The sequence below is a fragment of the Scomber scombrus genome, chromosome 6, assembly GCF_963691925.1.
Source record: "Scomber scombrus chromosome 6, fScoSco1.1, whole genome shotgun sequence".
Lineage (NCBI taxonomy): Eukaryota > Metazoa > Chordata > Actinopteri > Scombriformes > Scombridae > Scomber > Scomber scombrus.
In genome coordinates this window covers 30617089-30639093 of record NC_084975.1, presented here as the reverse complement: position 1 = coordinate 30639093, position 22005 = coordinate 30617089, and the positions used below count along the sequence as shown (strand labels likewise).

Here is a 22005-nt window from a genome sequence, read left to right as displayed (position 1 = left end):
ACTATTTTTTTAACTATATTTTTTTACTACTGTTGTCTCTTTAACGTTTGTGTACTTATTTATTGTTCTTTAATCTTTTTATTGATGCCCTTTCTATTTTTACCATCCACTTTGCTGCTGCAATTAAATTCCCCCACTGTGGGACTAATAAAGGAATATCTTATCTTATTACATGTTGAAGAAAAAGTTGAGCCTGGTTCACCTTTTATACTTGTTTATAATTGGTTACGGTGGTAGTTCAGTTCTATGTGCCTTGAATTGTTAGGACTAGATTAGTAGAACTGAAGCTTGTGGTAGGTCTATACTTTGATAGAAATGATAAAACTATTAATGACCAGGGAAAGCACCTCTCAATTGTTTACCATTTTGACAATTTTTATACCTTAATAGGAACAATGTATCTATTATGAGGAGATACAACTCATAAAAATCCAAAATATTTTAAATATATATTTATGGAAATGTTTTTCTTAGGTGCAAAAGAAATAACTAGTAACATCAAATTATTTTCCATTCATTTTCCACTCCTGTCTGTTTAAGGGTTAATGTCCCATACCATATACCATATAAGCACATTACTAAATATTTAAAAAATGAAACACAGCTACCAGTTAAATATGTTTTATCAATTTTAATTTAAAGATCATAATAGCAAACATAGAAAAATAGATGACGTTATCAAAGTGAGGACTGGAAACTATGAACTTAACAGTTATTGTTTAATGAGTCTCTCAGCTCTCTGATGGTGGGGGAGCAGCCCTGCGCACAGCCTTGGCCAGGGCTTGTTGGATGACTGGGTATATTTTATAGCATCCCTCAATGCAGGTCCGAACCCCAGCTGTAAGAGTCTCTTCAGTCATTTCTCCATCTGACTGCAGCCCAGAAATCTGGTTCAGGCTGGGTAGGAACGCCACGGTCAGACCGCCCTGGTTCTCGCTGCTAGCTGAGCTGCAGCTGTTCTCTTCCTTGTAAGTAGGGTCGACCACATACGAAGAGCCGTCCTGGCGCACGGCACAACCGAGCACCAGGTCGTACATTTCAATCCCGGCATCTGCGAGAGCGAGAGAGGCGCATGTGACGGCGTGGGCCAGAACCGAACCGCTGTTTTCCAGAACCATGACGTTGACCTCGATCTGAGAACGGGGGTATTTGTGGAGGCACACAGCTGGCTGCAGACTCTCATGAAGCATCAGGGAGAGGTCCTTGTCCTGACTGCCCTGAATCCAGGAGCCCCTCTCTGGGCAGGAGAATGGAGCGAAACGCATGTCGGTGGTCAACCTGGATACACAGAGAGAGAGACAGACCTCATAAACTGTTCCTATCACACACAGACAAACATCCACTTCAAACATATAACATAAAAGAAAAAAAGTTAATAGATTTCAGTCACAGCACTCCAGGGTTCCCCTTTTGACCTAATCACAGCAATAAATCCATTACTAAATGTTCATCATGGGGCGTTTGTGATTGTTGTCAATCCCCAGTTCCACCAGTCCACATGTGTAAGAGTCTAAGGACAAGATACTGAACCCCAAATTGCCCCTAAAGGCTGCACCATCAGTGTATGAATGTGTGTCTGTGAATGGGTGAATGTGGAATGTAGTGTAGAGCTTTGTGTTGTTGTTAGACTAGAGAGGTGTTACATAAATGCAGTCCATTTACCATAATTGGATGTGCTAATAAATATTTGTGTCCCCTAGTTTGCACTGATGTTTAGTTTTATATTGCATGTTTCAGTTTGTTTTATAACCTCTTTGGACAATGTTGGCAATAGGGGCCGACTGATACTAGATTTTAGGGGCTGATACCAATATTAGGGAACAAAACAATTCTGATATCGATAACGTTATATGTACAGAATAAACACAAACACTTTTTAGTTTTGCAGTGATTCCTTCAAATGTGGTTATTAATCACTTGTAACGAATATGTGTAAAGAAGGATATTGATATATTATAGTTTAACAATAAACTTTATTGTGTTAAATGACGTCAGTGCACTTAAACAGTAAGCACCGCTGAAATGTAATAATTATAATTAGCATGAATAAAAAAAACAGAACAAAACAATATGTTAACTTGAATTAAGAAAAGGAACACATATACATAAAATGCTGCTTATATAACTTTAAAAACTTAACTAAATATCGGACAACATATTCGCCTCTAACCTTCCACATTTCATATCGGTCTCATCTTTCCGCTCTGTTTCTCTGGGGCCGTACACGCAGCTCATCAGCTTGGTGTTTCCAGCCTCTATGTACGCGGAGCCTTTGGCCTGGCTCACCAGCCCGCACCGGACAAAAACGGGCCGGACGTCCACCTGATCCCGCGGCCGACCGTCCGTTCTGGGGCCGTGAGAAGGGAGGGAGGTCGCCGGCTTGCTCACAAACAGAAGTGGGCTTTGGGACACCTCTGGGCCGCGTACTCGCTTGGTGTCAGTCGGCATGGTGAAGACAAACTAAAGGAACTGAATGTGCAGCAGAAAAAACAGCATGCACGTCAGTCCAGCTTGCAGCAGAAAAACAGCATGCACGTCAGTCCAGCTTGAAATCCTTCCCCCCCAGTAACAGAGCAGACAGAGAAATGGTTCCGCTGCAGGAAATTACATCAGAAAATGTAAAAACTTTTGTGTCACACAATTATTATAAATGTAAAATTATTACAAATTTTGTGATGTGTCGCAATAAGTACTACAGAATCTAAACACCAAAAAAATAACAATAACACCAACAATTATTATGGACATTTTAATATGGCTTTTTTATTCAAGTGACTCAATGTGCTTACACAGCAAAACAGCACAAACATACTCAGGAAAACACTCAATGAATGATTAAATACAGGTGAAACCCTTTCTGTTAACTGTAAATGGTATATGATATTAAATGGCAAAATATAGACGTTAGTTAACATACATGTGGTGTTCATGTGCAGTATCCTGTTCAGATACACACATAGATACATACAGTAGTAAATATTGCACGTTTTGTATTTTAGACTAAAATAAATATGTATGATTAACAATAAAATATTTTTTTTTGCGTGTAGACATTCAAAATATATAACATCAGGATTTTTAGCTGTGGAGAAGAAATGTGTATTAACCACAATAAGATGAATATAGAGTGTGTATATTTATGACACTAGCGTCTTCTCATTGCATCAGCCGTGCCACGGAAGCGTGTGGTTTGATGTGGCGGGCTCAGCTAAGATTGAGTGTAGAGTTGTCCAATAGGGTTTGAGATTCGCTGAAAAGCCGGTACATTGACCAATGAGAAGCTTCCGTGGGCGTGTCACTGACTCTACGCTTTCTTTCTGGTCGAGCAGCAGCGTGGAGTCAGAGCGGTGTGTTTGGGAGCAGTTACGGCTTCATTCAGCGAGAATAGCGACTTCTGTAAGTATTATCGTTTTCTCAGCTAATGTCGAAATGAAATCTCATTCAGCTAAGTAGCTTTTCTGTCAGGGTTGTGTGTTGGAATCACGCCCTCTCTCGGGCTTGACATATTGAGGTTAGCCTCTCTCAGCTAACAGTTAGCTCGTCAGGCTAGTGCCTCAACCAAACGTAGCCTTTTAATATCAACTGACGACATCATAAAGCAGTATACCGGTCTGTACAGTCAGGTGTAGATGAGTGATTTGTCCGGCGTGACTGGCACTATTTTATGGTACTAATTCCTGTGAGCTTGTTTCCTGCGGAGGTGTAGAGATGGTATGGGCGAGCAGATGTTTAATTAGCATGGGAACAGAAGCCTGTCACACCTGCAGCAGCCTCATCCTCCCAAAGCTAACTTATGATATGTAGCTAGTAAGACAAATCACAGGGCTGCTCCATTGACTAACTGTGTGGAAATGCAGCACCCACCCACCTGAGCTCTATCAGTGCAGTGATTATAAATAAGTACCAATAATGCACCAAAATCCATTCTGTCAGTGTCAGTAATGAATCATTTTTTCCCCTCTCTCTCATGGATGTCATTTTTCTACTTGCTGTTCTTCTCAGAGGCTGAAATTTCCACTCCCATCACCCACCTCCTCCACTTTACCATGGTTGCCAACTGGGTTTGGTAGTCAGGATGGGGACAGGGGCTGTTTACCATCCTCTTGTTGGCCCCAGAGAGCAGGAGGCACTAGCTGTGGGGTTTCCTTAGCCATCTAGTTTACAAATGAGTCCTCTGATGGGAGTTCCACCGCTTGTTAATTATAGACTGCACACTGGTGTTTGTGATGCTGTAGTCATGGTTCTTTGTTCTAAGACAAAAATATTTTAGGTTGATTTAATTGAATTCAAGGCCTTCAGGGGTATTTAACGACTACATTTTACTTCACTACTTTTTCCAGTGTAATTTCTATTTTATTTTTATACTTGAAGGTAAAGGTACATCAACAGCAGTTTCTCATCTGAGCAGGCAAGTAAACAAAAAACAAAAAGTGTCACAATTGTCCTGAAGCTGACTGAAGGTGCATAGGTGTTAATGTGACAATGATATGAACAGGAAAGCAGAATATTCTCATATTAGGGGAAACTAGAACCAGCTGTGTTTGGCTTTTTTTCTTTTTTTCAAAGATTTTTTCCGGCATAGACACCTTTATTTTAGCAGTACACGGACAGGAAACATGGGAGAGAGAGAGGGGTGTGACATGCAGCAAAGGACCCTCCGGCCGGGATTCGAACCCGAGTCGGCTGCGTACATGGCATGCGCTCTAACCACTCGACCACCTGCGCGCCCTGTTTGGCATTTTTTAAATGATAAATGACTTGAATCATGAATTGATATTTGATGTCGCAGTTGTACGTATTAAACTCTAGTGAAGCTCCTCCTGGCCAGACCAATCCTGTGTTGCAACATGTTGACCTCCAAAATGGTTTGGTCGACCTCTGTTGTCAGTGTGATGGCAGCACCCTGCAGCATGAGAGAGAAGCCTCACCTGCCTCGCAGGATTCCTGAGCTGCTAGGTTTACAAGAAGAGCTGAAGGCTAATTTGTTGGAGGGAAATAACACAGTAGATGACGAAGACAGCCTGTTAGGACAGATGTGAGACAAAGGTGCGTGTCCACCTTTACAAAGATGTTTGTCCTAAGTATCAAGTTGACATTTTTCACCGTTTTGTGACATGTTTTTATAGAGTATGCGATTAATCTGAAAAATGATTTACAGGATTTAATAATAATAATAATAATAATAATAATCGCAAGTTGCAGCCATGAGTACAGTGTATTGTGATAAATCTGTAGCGCTTTACTTTAAATACTCCCTTAATGAGAAGTATAGATGGGTTTTCTATTTACAAACATGAGGATACATGCACAGCTGTGTTTCTAAGACTTTTTTTTGTATCACACAACACACTTTACACATCTATTACCCAAGCTAACATGAACCCATGAATTCCCAGTGAGAAACAGCAGCTAGTTGTAGTGATAACACACACAGTTATCTCTTGGAAAATCTGAACTGTCCCAAACCGTCAGCAGACAGTGAGTTAAAAAGACATAAAGGAAAGTAGCATTAGGGCTGGGTATTGGTACTCAATACCTTTTACGATATCGTCTGACATAAATCAATACCAAGTAGTACGTAGTATGTCTCCCATCAAACAGACCTGCAATCATCCTTTTTGCACCCACAGCTAGAAAATATGACTATTTGTATGGACTTGCTCACAGCCAATCAATGCAAGTGTTCTTTGATTTAATGCAACATTTGATTGACCCACTGCCCACAGCAGCTACATCCTGTCTGTGGTGGTGAAGTCGTGGTGAATCTGAGTTAGCGTGCTTAGCAGTTCAGCAGCCAAGATGTCATCTAAATGCTCTAAAGTGTGTCTACACTACACGCCTGTTATGGTTCTTAACACGCTATGATGTAGTTGTGAGCTGTCGTTGAGGCATCACGGAGCACTGTGACAGAAGAACATCAAACTCTGCTCTCACTTGTTTTTCATGTTAGTGTTCAGGGTGTCACCCAACTGCTATTAGTGGAGTCATCCAACCAGGTTTGTCTGCATGAAAGTATGATAAACACAAAAGGTGACAGCTGCCGTTGGACATACCAAACAAGCGTTTAACCTCTCTAGTCTTCTCCGCTCTCACGCTGGAAGTGCTGAGTCAGCACTAGCACAGTCCAACCTGGACATTAGTGTCAGACCCAAATTTGGGCTGAAGTGCAGTAAAACCTACACCTGAGTGCTGCCTCCAGGCCTGTTTGCTTTTTGTCCTGTTTTTAATTGTGAGGGAGGGGCGACGCTTCAGCCGACTCTGAAATACACAAAAAGCTTAAACACACAGGCACAGCTGTTGCTTTTAGTAAAAGGAGTTACACCAATTCAAACACAGCTACTTAAAAAAAAAACACATGTTCAGACCAGTATGTGTTTTCAGCCTATTCTTTCCTGTACCAGCAATATACATCTAAATGTTTCTCTTATCACTGTAGAGCAAAAGCAGTGACCCACAACAATGTAATTGGACATGCTGCAGACATTAAAAATGGCTGCTTGAGTGCTGCTTATTTAAACATGCATTTTTGTTTCTTTTCGCGTACACAGAGCTGAATCAGAATGGACTCGTCAATGAGTGCAGCACAAATCCGCCAGAAGTTCATCGACTTCTTCCGTCGCTATGAGCACCAGTACGTCCACTCGTCCTCCACCATCCCCATGGACGACCCCACGCTGCTTTTCGCCAACGCCGGCATGAACCAGGTATCTGTCCACGCCTCTCTTCTATCAGCGCGTCTCTCCTTCATACACACTCACTGATTTACACTGTTTTTCGCTGAAGTCACGAGGCTCTTATTGCAAAACTCCCCTCCTTCCTAGTTCAAGCCCATCTTCCTCAACACCATCGATCCGTCCCACCCCATGGCCAGGCTGCATCGCGCCGCCAACACCCAAAAATGTATCCGGGCAGGGGGCAAACACAACGACCTGGACGACGTGGGTAAAGACGTCTACCACCACACCTTCTTCGAGATGCTGGGGTCCTGGTCGTTCGGGGACTACTTCAAGGTATTCCGTCGTCCTCCTTTTCAGATGCGTCACAGATGTGGATTTTCAAAGCCTATACTGATGTCAATTCTTTGCTCGTTCTGCAGCAACTGGCCTGTAAGATGGCCTTGGAGCTGCTGACCCAGGAGTTTGGGATTCCCATCGAACGCCTGTACGTCACCTACTTCGGAGGTCACGCTGACGCAGGCCTGGAGCCCGACCTGGAGTGCAAACAAATCTGGATCGACCTCGGGTGAGTCTGTCTTGGGAATGAGATGTATTTGTGAAGGATGATGGGATTTTAAAAATAGTGCATAATGTCATGTGATTCTTCCTCGTCGGAATCACCTTTCCTCCCACTGAGCCACTGCACTGCCTACACAAACAGTCTAGAATGTCTTTTTCTTCATTCCCCTTCTTCTCATTTAACTCATGTTTACTATTCATTTAATGTCAAAGATCTCAGCTTCCATTTTCCCACTCTGACACTTCCCCCTCTCTTTTATTCTAAACTCCATCCTGATTCCATTTTTTCTTTCGTCAGAGATGAGGAAGTATGCTGGTTTCACTTTTTACTTCCTTTTTGCGTGTCTGCTTAGATAAAAAAAAAAAAAACATCAATAAAGAGAGCGAACGTGTGAGATATATAGTTATATATGTGCTCATTTTCACATAATTACATTTTTCCCTGTTTTACCTGAAGAATGAATTAAATCATCTCTCTCTTTCTGTCAGGATGGAGGAAGCTCGCATCCTGCCAGGCAGCATGAAGGATAACTTCTGGGAGATGGGAGACACGGGTCCCTGCGGCCCCTGCAGCGAGATCCACTACGACCGCATCGGAGGGAGAGACGCCTCTCACCTGGTGAACATGGACGACCCCAATGTCCTGGAGATCTGGAACCTGGTGTTCATCCAGTTCAACAGGTAACAGGCTCAAACACACCAAAACTGATCATAGTGTGTTGAAAGATTCAGCTTCTTGACTTGAGTGGTGCTTAGTCATCTGTTATCTCTTAGTTTGGTTAATTAGGTCTGAATCAAGGAAAGAAAAAGAATACATTGATACTTGTGATACTTGTGTTGACATTGGTGCTTTTTTACAAACACGCCATGAAGTCATATGGTCTGACAGGTAGCTCATTCATTGGACAGTTTTGGTGACTGCCATCTTCCATCATCAGTTTGTGTTGTTAAAATATTCCTGTTCAAACCCTCCTCAGAGAGTCAGAGACCGAGCTGAAGCCGCTGCCTAAGAAGAGCATCGACACAGGGATGGGTCTGGAGCGCCTGGTGTCTGTGCTGCAGAACAAGATGTCCAACTATGACACCGACCTCTTCGTCCCATACTTTGAAGCCATTCAGAAGGTACAGAAAGGCCCGAAATGCAATTTTCAGTTTGCTAGGTCTAATAATGTTAAACACCTTGATGCTTGTTTAAAGCATTTGGAGCTGCTGTTTCTTCATTACTGAGAGTTTGGATTGTGATTGTAGAGCAGAAATGAACATATAGTATACTTGTTTTTACAAATCATATTAAAACCCTTTACCGGTTTTAATATTTAAATTTTCATGGTCTATTTACAAAGATTTGAATGTTTTTATGGTCAAGTACGAAGTAGAGACTCTCACTGAGATGAAATGAAACAAATGCGCACAAATTAGGTAAATAATACAATAAATATTTTGTTTCTTTGGACCCCTCCAAGGCAACGGTAGGGTAAATGCTGAGTGTATAGTCGTGACATCACAAACGCTCGTTAAAGGCACAGTTTCTGAATATGGGCTGTGTGCATTTCACTGTGCTTTAATACTTTCACAATATTTGTATAACACTTATATTAAAAAAAGACTAATAGTTTCCCTTCTTAATGTGACAACGTCGTGCCTCTGTATGTGTGTTTCAGGGTACCGGTGCACAACCATACACCGGTAAAGTAGGCGCCGAGGATGCTGACGGTATCGACATGGCCTACCGTGTGCTGGCCGACCACGCCCGCACCATCACCATCGCCCTCTCAGACGGAGGTCGGCCCGACAACACAGGAAGAGGGTGAGAACATTTTCAGAGCAAAGATGGAGGAAAAACATGACCCAGAGCATAGACGGCATCTGTGGAAAGTAGACTTTATTTCTGCTGTTCTGTATGACCGTGCCGTGCATTTTATAACAGCAGCGTTTTGTGTTTTCCATCGCGTTTAGCTACGTGTTGAGGAGGATCCTGCGTCGTGCCGTGCGTTACTCCCACGAGAAGCTGGGAGCTCAGAAAGGTTTCTTTGCCTCTCTGGTGGATGTAGTGGTTGAATCCCTGGTGAGATTATTATTTTTTTCATCACCTGCCTTGTTGTTCTCTTTAATTCAGGGTGGAATTAACACCTCTTCTTCTTTGATCCTCATCTTCTATCACTCTCATTTTCAGGGCGATGCCTTCCCAGAGTTGAAGAAAGACCCCGAAATGGTGAAGGATATTATTAATGAGGAGGAGATGCAGTTCCTTAAAACCCTCAGCAGGGGACGCCGTATCCTCGATAGGAAGATCATGAGTCTGGGAGACAGCAAGACCATCCCAGGTGAGACACTCTTAATAAAAAGCATTACTATGTGTATGTCTACATATTCAACGCTCTATGCTCCTGAATCTGCTTCTCAGATATCAGTCTTTATCTTCTAGAACAGCTTCAATACATCAAGCGTCTCTGTTCTCCCTAAATCATCCTTCTTTATTGTTTCTCTACTTTTCTTTCATCATCCTTACCACCTACGTTACCTCTCTCTCTCTTCTTCTCCTTTTTTCTTTATTACTCCCTCCCTCTTCCATTATGGATCGGTCTCACCTCTTTCATCCTGTGTGTCTGACCTTCATGCATGATGTTTTGGAACTTTCTTATTCAATATTGAAAAAGATTCTACTAAGACTACAGTTAGAAAAACCTGATCTTTCACACTGTAAATTGTGTTAGATGTGTGTAAACTGATGTGAAAATTGATGCACCTTCAGCTCTCCTCGTAAACCTTCCTCCAGGGTCATCAGTGTATGCTGTATTGGATTCCTTTGTCAGATCACTTTCTACATCAGACTCTTTCATTTATTGTGAAAGAGTCAGTGGGCCATTTATTCATTTATTTATAGGGTTACAGCATCGCTTGTGCACTCAACCAAAATGAGAGGCTACAAAATGCTAAAATACAGGAGTGACAGTGAGTTTGCATTGTTAGAAAAACCAAACAGCAGAAAGCAGGTTAAACAAACTCTGAACTCTGAAACCTGAGCTGACTAACCATCACTAATATGGTTTCCAACTTGTTAATAAAGATTTTTGGTGATTTACATTTTAACATTTTATGCATATATTTTCCACATATAAATCTTGGCTCCGCAGCATTCACTGACCATACAAGTGTAGTTGATTTTAAACATAGTCATTAAAATATGGTTAATTGTTTGCAGCCTAAAAAAAAACCACTTTTTAAATAACATTTAATTCAGTATTAAAATGGAAGTGTTTTCAGCTCTAGCACAGTCCTCACATCTCCTGTATGCTATGAGAAATATCACATCATGATAAATATAAGATTAATTATTGATCTATGTCCAATGTGCCTGGAGTCTCTCACAGTAATAAAATATTTCACTACAGCACAATCTGACTCTGTGTTTATTAAAAAAACAACAACCTCCAATCGTTAAAACAATAAGAAAAATAAAGATTTTCTTCTGAGCTGAGGCTGAATGTGTTCTGTGTAATATTTAGATGTTGAGGGTAATGTTAGCAGAGTCCTTGGGTAACTAACTAATCTTATCCTATCAACTGAATGGGTGAAACAGCGTATGTGACAGTTTCCTCAGGCTCGGCAGCAGGGAGGAGACGGAGAGAATTTCAGAAAGAGTTCAGAGTGAACTAGCCAAGAGTAAAAGTCAAAGCTTTGTTTCCCAACTATAAATTTCTCACTGATTGATCGAAATGGTGACGGCATGGTTATGTAGGTATGACATGTTTACTGTTTGACTCGTGGACATCTTGCTGCATATCAAGTAGCTTTTTTTTCTTCTCTAGGCGACACAGCATGGCTGCTATACGACACATACGGCTTCCCTCTGGACTTGACCTCCCTCATCGCAGAGGAGAAGGGCATGGCGGTGGACTTGGCCGCCTTTGAAGAGGAGAAGAAGGCAGCACAGGTGAGGAGATAGAAGGAGGAGGAGAGGGTGGAGGGCACGGAGCAGGGATCGAGAAGATAAATTTGGCCTCGGCTGTGCTCTTTAGGAAACCTCAGCGAACAGTGTTTTGTGTCCCTCTCCTTTGGGTGCACTGTTCCGCCTCGTGTCAGCGTTCTCTCAGTGTTGCACTGTAAGTGAGAATCAGCAGCCGTGCACCTGCTGTTTAAATAAACCCTCATTTACTTCACAGCCTTGCACTAATCCCTTGTTGTTTGGTTTTGCAAAAAAAAAAAATCGATATGTTTTCTGGTATATTTGCAACCTCAGACTGCTGTCACACACTGTCTGCTCCCTGAATGATGGCCTGGTTTACAAATAGTGTTGAGCAGCAGACACACTTTGCTTCCTCATGCTGTCATGTACTCAGTTCACAGCTTATCAGACATACCTGTACAATCGCAGGAAATCCTTTTGTGAGGTTGTTATAAAATAATAATTGAAATATGGAATGTATTGATGTGCGTTAAATTGCACCAGTGCACCTAAATAAACTGATAACTCAACTATACAAATGTTCTCAAGTGTCATTACACAAGCAAGAGAGATGAAGCCTCTGTGTAAATACGCACTTCAGCAAACAAATCTGATTATTAGATGCAGCCAGGACAAAGATAAGTAGTCCTTAATTAGCCAATATATATCATGCCTCCTTTGTTCCAGGTAGGTAAACAAAATGATAATCTTCTTAATCAGTAAAGCTGTGATTATGTACAATGTCCAATTAATGTCTGTGTTTGTATCTGTTTAAAGTGTTGTAGAGTTTGTGCTTTAATGTAATAACACCAGTTTCTGTGTGTATGTAGCTGAAGTCTCAGGGTAAGGGCGCAGGAGACCAGGACCACATCATGCTGGACATCTACGCCATCGATGAGCTGCGAAACAAGAAGACCCCCGCCACAGACGACTCTCCCAAACACAAATACACCTCAGACGACAGCGGCAGCTACGGTACGAGCTCTGTAAATACAAACACGGTTCAGCGGGGACGGCGGCGTGCGTTCAGGACATCCACACGCTGACTTTCATCCTGTGTGTTTGTGTGTGTGTTCGTGTTTATGTGTGTGTGTGCAGACTTCCATCAGGCCTCAGCCACAGTGCTGGCTCTGCGCCGCGACCGCGCCTTCTGCGACGAAGTGACCACGGGTCAGGAGTGCGGCGTGCTGCTCGACCAGACGTCTTTCTACGCCGAGCAGGGAGGACAGACTTATGACGAGGGTTACCTCCTCCGAGAGGACGACAGCACGGAGGACGTGAGTGCAGCGAAAATAAACAGATGCTTCTTAGTAGTTTGTAACGAGCTCCACTGTAGGTTCACATGCAGCCTTCAGATAAAACCACTGTTAATGTCATCAGGGCAGAGATACAGGTTTAAAAACCCTCATTGCAGGTAAAAGGCAATATTCAGGTTTCTGCCACAGCTAAAATGAAATCACCTCTTTATTTAGATGTATCTTAGTCGCTCTCTAACATTCGTCTAAATAGATGGCTGATGGCCCTGTCTGCCAGAAATCTAGGAGACAAAGGCTGCCGAATGACATATTGAAATATCACCAGTTTGACAGGAGAACAGATGAAAGATAATAAAAATCATGAAAACAGTTTTGTTGCTTCTTCACATTTCTATCTCAGTTCGCCGACCATCAGTCTCAAAAGATTCCACTCAGATGTCAGAAGCGTCAGTTCTGTGTAGACTTTTATTATTGAGGATGAAAACTGACGTGATAAGTCTTCTCTTCGTATCTGTTCGTAACATTTCAAAAATATATTTGTTTTCCAAATGCTCGAGCAAAAAATACAAACACTAAGCACCATCAGCTTTTTCTTGCGTTTTGCTTTTTTCTTTTTTTCTTCTTCTGCAGAACGAAAAAACATCTAACCACGCTGTGTCTCTCTCTTTCTTCACAGCGGATGGAGTTCACAGTGAAGAACACTCAGGTGAGAGGAGGCTACGTTCTCCACGTGGGCACCGTCTACGGAACACTGAAGGTTGGAGACCGCGTCACCCTGCATGTAGACGAGGTGAGGACTTACAAAGGATTTGAAACGGCAGCGAAAAGACACCAAAGTAAGAATATATCCAGTTAAAAAGATGATTCTCTCTCCTCACCTCAGGCTCGTCGTAGGCCCATCATGAGCAACCACACGGCAACACACATCCTCAACTTCGCCTTGCGGGGGGTTCTGGGGGAGGCAGACCAGAGGGGTTCCCTGGTCGCCCCCGACCGCCTGCGCTTTGATTTCACCGCTAAAGGTGCCCTGAGCACGGGGGAGGTCCGGCGGACTGAGGAGATGGCTTGTGCCATGATAAGAGACAACAAGGTGAGAGGAGGAAGTAAAATAATCACATTTGCTCTAAAAGTAAATGGTTAGTCTCCTGCCAATGAGATAAGGAACAGTTTGTGTTTTAGTTTTTCTTTCCCATAACCATTTTTACTTCAATCTGGAAACATTTCTGAACATCAGCTCCATATAAACCAGCCTTTGACAACACTTTCCCTCATGTTCTTGGCTCTCTCCAGCCAGTGTACGCCATGGAAGCCCCCCTCGCAGGAGCCAAGGCCATTCAGGGTCTGCGCGCCGTGTTCGATGAGACTTACCCCGACCCCGTCCGAGTCGTGTCTATCGGCATACCCGTTCAGGACCTGCTGGACGACCCCAACAGTGCAGCTGGTTCGCTCACCTCCATCGAGTTCTGTGGTGGAACGTGAGTATGATGCTTGATTTTAATATCTCTAAGAAGTTACTTACATTACAACAGTGGAGCTCAGTGCCTTCTCGGCTCACTACTGCAGAAGGGTTGAGAAGCGAGAATGAAGATAAATCGGCCCCGGCTCTCTCTCTCCCCCCCTCACAGCTCCCCGTCACACAGCAGCTGTGTGTCAGCCACCAACAGTTCTGTTCCTCTGCTCCTTCAGACACAACACTCTGCAAAGCACCAATACAAATGCCTTATGCTCGGCACTCAATCACATCACGATTAACACGTTAACACTGACAGCCCTACTTACACCTATTCTGATCAGGTGGCAGTCAAGTGATTTTTATTGTGAGGAAATAAGAGAATATTCGCGTCGCTGTGCGAGAAGAAGGCCCGGAACGTTTTTGTAAAGCTCCATCCAACAAATAGACTCGCCCGCTGACTTTTACAGTGTCTGCTTCTGGCTGGAAAAATCACCTAAATGCAAAGATACCCCCCACCCCCACCCTTCCTAACCATGATAGCAAGGCTTTCATTCAACCTGATTACCGTCCAGACTTAAAATGATAATCAATTAATATTGGATGTGTCCATGTGCTGAAACAAGCCTGAGTGCTCAGAGCTGGTTCTGATTCAACCACTAAAATAAATCCCACTTTAGTAACACTTTGTGCATTCTGATGTTGTCTTTGATGTTGTTTTAATCTGCAGCCACTTCAAAGACTCCCTTGTTCCCGCTGCTGCTGTTTTGTAATGTTTTTCCTCAGCTCCGCTCCTGTTCCTCCTCCGCATCCTCAAACCCCCCTTCCTAACCCCCCCCCGTGTTTGTAATGGTGCTGTTGTTGCTCTCTGTTATCCGCAGCCATCTGCAGAACTCGGGTCACGCCGCTCCGTTTGTCATCGTCTCAGAGGAGGCCATCGCTAAGGGCATCCGCCGCATTGTTGCTGTGACAGGAACAGAGGCCCAGAAGGTCAGGACACACACACACACACACACTTTCTTCCAGCGTATGCTCACATATACTCACATTCACCCACACTTGTGTGTCTCAGCCTGAAATGAAACGATGACTCGTCACAGTTTGTTGGCGCCACTCATAACAGAAAAAGTGGACTGCTTTAAAAAAAGAGCGTCAGACTGGAGGACTGCGTGTCTTATTTGGTTCCCGGAGACAGAAAAAGTTCCCCAGTGATGAAAGTTTAATGAAGCTTGTTTTTTTGACTTGTGATGAACTTGGAGCTGGAAAGAACCATTTTTTTTGCCCCCCCTCCCTCTCTGCCTCTCCCTCTCCCTCCAGGCCCTGATGACAAATCCATCTTTACTGTTTTTAAACCACACTTTTTTTGTAGTAGTTTGATCCTCCTTTTAAAAAAATATAAATATCTTTTTAGCCTTCTGCCGTCCACCGCTTTGCTTCCTTTTCCATTATTTCACATTTCTCCTCTTCCTGGTTTAACTCTCACACTTCCATGTTTTGTTTTTTTACATCCATCAGGCTCAGAGGAAAGCCGACGCACTGCAGCAGTCTCTGTCTGCCCTGGGAGACAAGGTGAAGCAGCAGACGGCCCCAAATAAGGACGTACAGAAAGAGATCGCTGACATGACGGAGGTATGTGTGTGTGTGTGTGTGTGTGTGTGTGTGAGACAAACCTCCTAAACTCCTAAACCGTGCTGCATTATCAACCTCTCCGTCCTCTGCGCAGTCGATAGGCACAGCCGTGATCTCTCAGTGGCGGAAGGACGAGATGAGGGACACCCTGAAGGGCCTGAAGAAGACCATGGACGATCTGGACCGCAACTACAAGGCCGACATCCAGAAGAGAGTCCTGGAGAAGACCAAGGAGATGATCGAGAGCAGCCCCAACCAGCCGCTGTTAGTGATGGAGATGGAGACGGGAGCGTCGGCTAAGGTGAGACTTTATAAATGGATCGATAAGTGATGAACTGAAGTATGTTTGCCCAAAAGATATCCATAACCTTGTAGAAGAATAGCCTGCAATGATATCCAGGAGTAAGTCTCATAGCTTATCATTGTGTTATTGCCACTGGACCAAAATCAACTCTTCCTCTTTTTCCTCCTCTCCCTCTCTCCCTAGGCTCTGAACGAGTCCCTGAAGCTGCTGAAGTCCAACTCTCCTCAGACCGCTGCTATGCTCTTCACCGTAGACCCCGACGCCGGAAAGATCACCTGCCTGTGTCAAGTTCCACAGGTAACACACCAGATCATTCATACATCCTGTCCTCAGCAACTGCAGCACATTTTTCTTTCTTTTCATTTTATTTTCCTTTTTTCCAACAACATAACAGCTTTGTAATACAGTCAGTATGAAATACCAAAATACAGAAGATTGCATTTTTATAACGTCCACCCACCCTGCCTCAGAGCCATACACCATTAGTGCAAATCTAAAATGATATATTAAGCAAATGAATGAGAAACTCAAGAAATAATCGAAGCAGAAAGACAGAAACAAAAACAAAAAACACAGTCCAGATAAAGCATTGATTAATAGAAATATACATCCGCAACAGATTTGAACTTTAACCTCCCCTCTGCCTTCTCCCATCGTCTCCAGGATGTGGCCAAGCGCGGACTGAAGGCCAGCGAGTGGGTTCAGGAGCTGTGCCCCCTGCTGGACGGCAAAGGAGGCGGCAAGGACATGTCGGCCCAGGCCACGGGCAGGAACACACAGTGCCTGCAGGAGGTGCTACAGATGGCCAACGAGTTTGCACGGCTCAAACTGGGAGAGAACTGAGAGGAGTTTAAAAAAAAAAAAAAGGGAGAAGAGGGGGTGGGCGTGGGAGGCGGAAAGAGGAGGAGGCGATGAGGTCGGAAATATGAAAGGGAAGGATGAGAGGGATTAAAGCAGATAGGATGGGGATGAAAGACGAGGGGGGGGGCAGGAGACGGTTGAAGAGTCCTGAGTCACTCAGGTGCTTCAAGTTTAGGGAGCGTTTGAAATCATCCTCCTCATTTCATCTCTCTTTTCTCTTCCCTTCAGGGTCAGAAAAGATTAGAAATCAAACACAACTCCCGCCATGTTGACAGATGACTACTGACAGTCAGCCAGCAGTAAATGAACCACTAGTTTTTATTGCAAGTAGGCTTTTTTTTCTTTCTGACTTGCTCCAGTAAAATTAATCTCTGTGGAAATGAAACCTACTTGAATATAAATAAATATATATATAAGAAGATCCTCTCATGCAGTTAACTGAGAGAGGATCTCACAACCAGTGCAGGTGATTTGATTCATTATTGCATGTACAGAGGAGAAAAAAGAAGGGATGTACTTTGATTGATTTTTTTTTTGCCTTGTATGCAGATGAAGCGAAGAAAACTATAGTTTGAACTTCAGACTCCTGCTCACTCTAGAAACAAGCCCCAAAGCACCCTCCCTCTCTCTCTCTCTCTCTCTCTTCTCTCTTCTCTCCTCTCTCCACTAGTTCAGGGCTTAATTCGGAGAGATGAGAGATTTAGAGGAAAAGTCAAAAGTCATCCCCGGCTCTTTAAACCACTCACTACGTTCTTTATGTCGCCTTGAACCTTTTCATCTGATTTCCGAACAGCAGCGCCGTCCCATCTGTGTGAGCCGCGTGACTTCTCTCTCTCTCCCTCCTGTGATTGGTCGGACTGATATCGTAGCTGTACCATAGTCTTGCTTTTTCAAATAACAAGCCATTATCTGTAAGTCAGCAGGTTTAATTTTAGTAAATAAAATAATAATGAATTGTATAAAAGGAGGGGTCACGTCCATGTCTAATATTCTGTATAACTTAAATTTTCTGACATTTCATTTCATCGATCCAACGCAGGAAAGTTGAAAAATGTCTTTTAATCATCGAAGCTGTTTCATGTCAGAGAAATGTCACACTGTGAGTATGGAATAAATACTACTGGTAAATGCCAAATGTCTGCCTTTGTTCTTTTTTGTGTGATTTATGTGTAGATGTGATTAATTCAGGGAGGCAGCTACTGAGTCCTGGGCTCGGTTCAGATTTGATCAATTAGCCCCCGGAGGTCAGACTGAGATCATGAGATGCGGATCACTGAACAAAAGTGATTGCGCTATAAATTTATAAGAGAGAGCTACAAAAGCAGTGCTGGTGTAAAGTTTGAGAGTTTTATACACTTTGTTCAGGCCTGACAGCAGGAGGCTAACAGTAAAATAGTGAAAACAATCCTATCTTTTAAATAGCTGTATCCTTACTGTTTAATCCCAGGAACATTGCACACTTGTATATAGTATAAGCCTTATAATAATAATAATAATAATCATACATTTCTTATACTATAAGGAATTTATTTATATTGTAGATTTATATAATTAGATTTTTTTTAGAGATTGTTTATTGTATATAGTATTTTATTTTTGAATCACTTCACCATTACATGACTAATTTCAATTTTGAATTTCCCCCTGGGGGGGATCAATAAAGTTTACCTTACCTTACCCTAAAAGCTTATTTAGATGGTAGCAGAGTTGATAAGAAACTATTCAGCTCACCAAGAAATCCATACTCTTCAGTAACACCATTTTCCAGCATTATTTCTTGACTCTTCAGAAGTCTAGGTAAAATCACCAACTGCAATAAGTGAAGCTGATTGGATTGAAATTTGCTTGGCGTTTAAGGACAAATTAGTTTAATTTAGAAAAATCTGTGAAAAATAAATAAAATATAAATCTGTCATCGATTTTATTCCTGGTCATTGCTGCTATATGTAGAATTACCTCATCACAGGATGCATACTCAGATAGTTTCATACCAAATATTACTCATGTCAATATAACTTAATTTTCAGTTGTATTAAATTCAATTAATTTCAATTAAACTGATGCAATTGATAAAATGCATGTGTATTTATTACATTTTATGTGTTCTACCTAATTTTAGCAATCAAATTTGTATTGTTTTGTATTTAATTATAGAAATTATTTATTTTACTTGATCTTATTCAAGTTTTTTATTTTATTTTAATTTGTTTATTTATGTTATTCAATCAAATTGTAGTTAGTTATCTAATTTAACTTAATTTAATCATGTTTAATCCAATGTGTTTGATCAGGATCTATTTAACTTAATTGCATAATGTGAGGCAGGAGGCAGCCTAGAGAAGTTTGGAAACCTGCCCTTAAAGCAAAAAAGGTGATGCAAACTGCAAGCTATGTTTTCCCTTCACAAACACATCAGACTCCAAACTCATGTTTCATGAAGCTTTTATTTGTACAATAGCATAAGATACAAAGAGTCTGATCACATATCATTCAGACGTTCCGATGTAGTAAATACACGTGTGCTGCCTCGTCCGAAACGTAGTCCTACTGAAGATTGAGACATTAAAGCCGGGACTAACTGATGATCCAGACGGCAAGAAACCACCCACATTAAAAAGACTTCACCCATCCAAACTGAGCTGAACTTGCTTTCACACGAGCCAACTGTCAGTTTGCTGTTATGACAGACATGTTCGCTAAGCAGCCTTTATCCTGCTTGATGAGTGCAGTATTTAGTGGTATAGATTGTAGGTAGTAGTACAGTAGGTGAGCTGACAGAGGTATGAGAGTTAATGTTACAATCCACAGAGAAAGTGTGATATGTGTAGCCTGCAGCTCAGTGACTGCTGCTCAAGAGCTGTTTATGTTTAAAGCAGACCGGCGGGGCCGATGAGGAGAAAGCTGCCCAGTGCTGCTCTCACCTCAGTCTGAAAGGCAACAGCAGCCTGGCAACGGTTGCAGCCGATGCGTGATGCCGACAGCCTCGACCGGCACTGTTTTCATCATGATGTATTTGTTCCTCTAAGCTTTTTTTTCCCCACAGTCATTGAGATTTTTGTCCCTGCTGCAGAAAGCAATTCTCCATTACAACTGAATGAGACTGAGCTTTAACTATAGCAACAGGAGGGAAAGAAAAAAACTGGTTGACGAGATGTGTACTTAAGTTTTTTTTTTCTCTCTCTGGTTCAGATTCTCTTTCGTTACAGCTGGAGACAAGATTGTGTTTCCTCTGCAGGACAACCACAAATTGATCCAATTTTCCTATCTAATCATCTAGTGTGGTTACACAGACACAATGATCAGCTTCTGATTCACATTTTAAAGTAAAGCACTACAACAAGAGAGAAACTACCTATTTACCCTCATCATTGCTGATTTAGAAGAAGAGACTGATATCTTGGGCTTTTTTTTTTTTTTTTTTTTTAGCTTAGTGTTATTTAAGCAGATCAATACCACTCTCAGGTCTTTAAGGTTAATCTAAAGTGCAGCCAGTTGCTGATAGGCTCATTTCAGTCAGGCTTACTGTTTCCAGCCTTTATGCTCAGCTGTCTCCTTTTTTAATGCATTATTCCTTTAAATGCAGATCCATATGGGGATTGAGATACTAAACAGATATTTTACGTCTGCTTTTCCTGAGCTGAGCAGGTGTGCATTCCGATTTGTTCATTTCCTCACTTGTTCTGTTTAATTACCTCATTTAAAAAATAAAAAATAAAATCACAGCTTTTATGTCCCTCTTTTTCTAAAAATCCAGGAAAGTGAGAGTTGCAGTAAGCTCTAGTTATTTGTGCCGCCTGCTTCTGCTTTTGCAGTCGTACTTGGCTCCACAACACGTTTTCAGGCGATCAGTCATAAGGTCAAAACGGTGTAAAAATAGTCCCGCATGTGAAGGGAACTAGGTTGATTTGGGGATGATTTGGGGGAGTCTGGCCTGGAATTTAAAAAAAAAAAAGAAAAAAGAAAAGACAATGTACCTTTAAAAAGAAATCAGTGACAGAAACTCACCAAGCGTGTCAGCTTCACTTAGCACTACTTGTTTCTGTCATCGCTATCATTGGACTGAACCACACATTCAGATTTCACCTGAGAAAACACATCACTGCCTAGGCAACTGACTATCACCTATTAAAAAAAGCAAAAACAACCCCCCCTCCCCTCCCCACGCCCAACCACCCACCTCCACCACATTTCCCAAAATGCTCTCTGTCGATGCAGCTATTTATTATTAGGGCCCGAGCACCAAACGGTGCTTAGGTCCTATTGCATCTGAAGGAATTCTTTTCTTTTCCTTTTTCATCTTCCAAAAGGAATGCGTTTTTGAGGACCTAAACATGCACGAAAACTCATGAAAATTTGCCCACACGTCAGTCCAGGGGAAAAATTTGATATTTTATAGGTCGGAGAAATGGAGGTCACAAAATAGCTCAACACTGTCCACTAGAAAATTAAGAAAATTCAGCCCCTCGCTCCAGATTGATGTACATGAACGAAATTTAGTATGCATACGTATCATGTAAAGCAAAACAAAAAAGTCTATTGGAGCTATACCCTAAGTCCAACAGGAAGTTGGCCATTTTGATTCAAATGTTTGATTTTGGTGCCATTTTTGCCATTTCCACAACTTGTTCTTTAACAAACTTCTCTTACAGATTTAACCCGACTGACTTCAAACTTGTTCAATGTCATCTTAAGGCCTTGGAGAAGTAGAGTTATCCAAATCTTTTGCCTTCATAATACCTGACGGGTGTGGTGATGCGGCGAATTTCGATGAAAAAGAACAGGGATGCGAGGGCCGTTCCGTGCTGCTTGCAGCTTTAATTTCTTAATTGATGTTCCTTACACAGCGACAACACAGATGTCAGCTTTAAGAAGAAAAAATAATCAGTGTATTGGGTCAGCAGTGTGAGAAAAGACCTACTTTAGGTGATAAATGCTGCAGGGAACAGATCGTGTGCTGTAGGTGGAACGAAAAAAAAAACAACTTTCACTCTAATACAGGCAAGCAGAGCAGACGGATCACCCTGCTCACCCCTCTATCTGATCACAATGTTCTGCTATACAACTGTGAGAAATTGAGGGAACTGATAACAGTTTCCATGCTGGAACAGGGTCTCGCCTGTTTGGGTGCACAGCCGGCTATTTAGATTTTTTTCCCCCTACCAACCACAGGCGGCAGGAATGTGACAGGAATGTGTAATTATTCTGCTGCCAGGGAGCCCAAAAATGTTCAGATGAAAACTGTGATATCTCTGAAACAATTTCCACATTCATTTTTTTGAAACTGAAAGGAGCATCTTGGGGAAAAAATGAAAACGATAAACAAA

General features: G+C 42.3%; 2 protein-coding genes across 2 annotated transcripts; one reads left to right on the top strand and one right to left on the bottom strand.

Moving 5' to 3' along the window:
- Positions 1–616: 616 nt before the first annotated feature.
- exosc6 (exosome component 6) lies at positions 617–2529 on the bottom strand. The gene is made up of 2 exons (XM_062421123.1): positions 2171–2529; positions 617–1278 (listed from the first exon to the last, which is right to left on the bottom strand). Exons 1-2 carry the CDS (start codon positions 2446–2448, stop codon positions 732–734), a joined length of 825 nt encoding a protein of 274 aa, XP_062277107.1. The 5' UTR covers positions 2449–2529; the 3' UTR covers positions 617–731.
- Positions 2530–3308: 779 nt separating this feature from the next.
- On the top strand, positions 3309–17809 carry aars1 (alanyl-tRNA synthetase 1). Its single transcript, XM_062421120.1, has 20 exons — positions 3309–3396; positions 6549–6704; positions 6822–7010; positions 7097–7242; positions 7725–7916; positions 8213–8357; positions 8897–9042; positions 9192–9300; positions 9409–9559; positions 11045–11169; positions 12012–12156; positions 12280–12458; positions 13114–13227; positions 13321–13527; positions 13728–13912; positions 14769–14877; positions 15403–15516; positions 15611–15817; positions 16004–16117; positions 16484–17809. Exons 2-20 carry the CDS (start codon positions 6561–6563, stop codon positions 16661–16663), a joined length of 2901 nt encoding a protein of 966 aa, XP_062277104.1. The 5' UTR covers positions 3309–3396; positions 6549–6560; the 3' UTR covers positions 16664–17809.
- Positions 17810–22005: the final 4196 nt, after the last annotated feature.

Bases quoted from the DNA above. Each gene is read 5' to 3' on its own strand.
- aars1 (XM_062421120.1), top strand. From the start codon at position 6,561: ATGGACTCGTCAATGAGTGCAGCACAAATCCGCCAGAAGTTCATCGAC. The intron at 7,243-7,724 runs GTGAGTCTGTCT...TCTTTCTGTCAG, and splicing joins CAAATCTGGATCGACCTCGG to GATGGAGGAAGCTCGCATCC. The intron at 13,228-13,320 runs GTGAGGACTTAC...TCCTCACCTCAG, and splicing joins TCACCCTGCATGTAGACGAG to GCTCGTCGTAGGCCCATCAT.
- exosc6 (XM_062421123.1), bottom strand. From the start codon at position 2,448: ATGCCGACTGACACCAAGCGAGTACGCGGCCCAGAGGTGTCCCAAAGC. The intron at 1,279-2,170 runs GTTAGAGGCGAA...CTGTGTATCCAG, and splicing joins ACCGATATGAAATGTGGAAG to GTTGACCACCGACATGCGTT.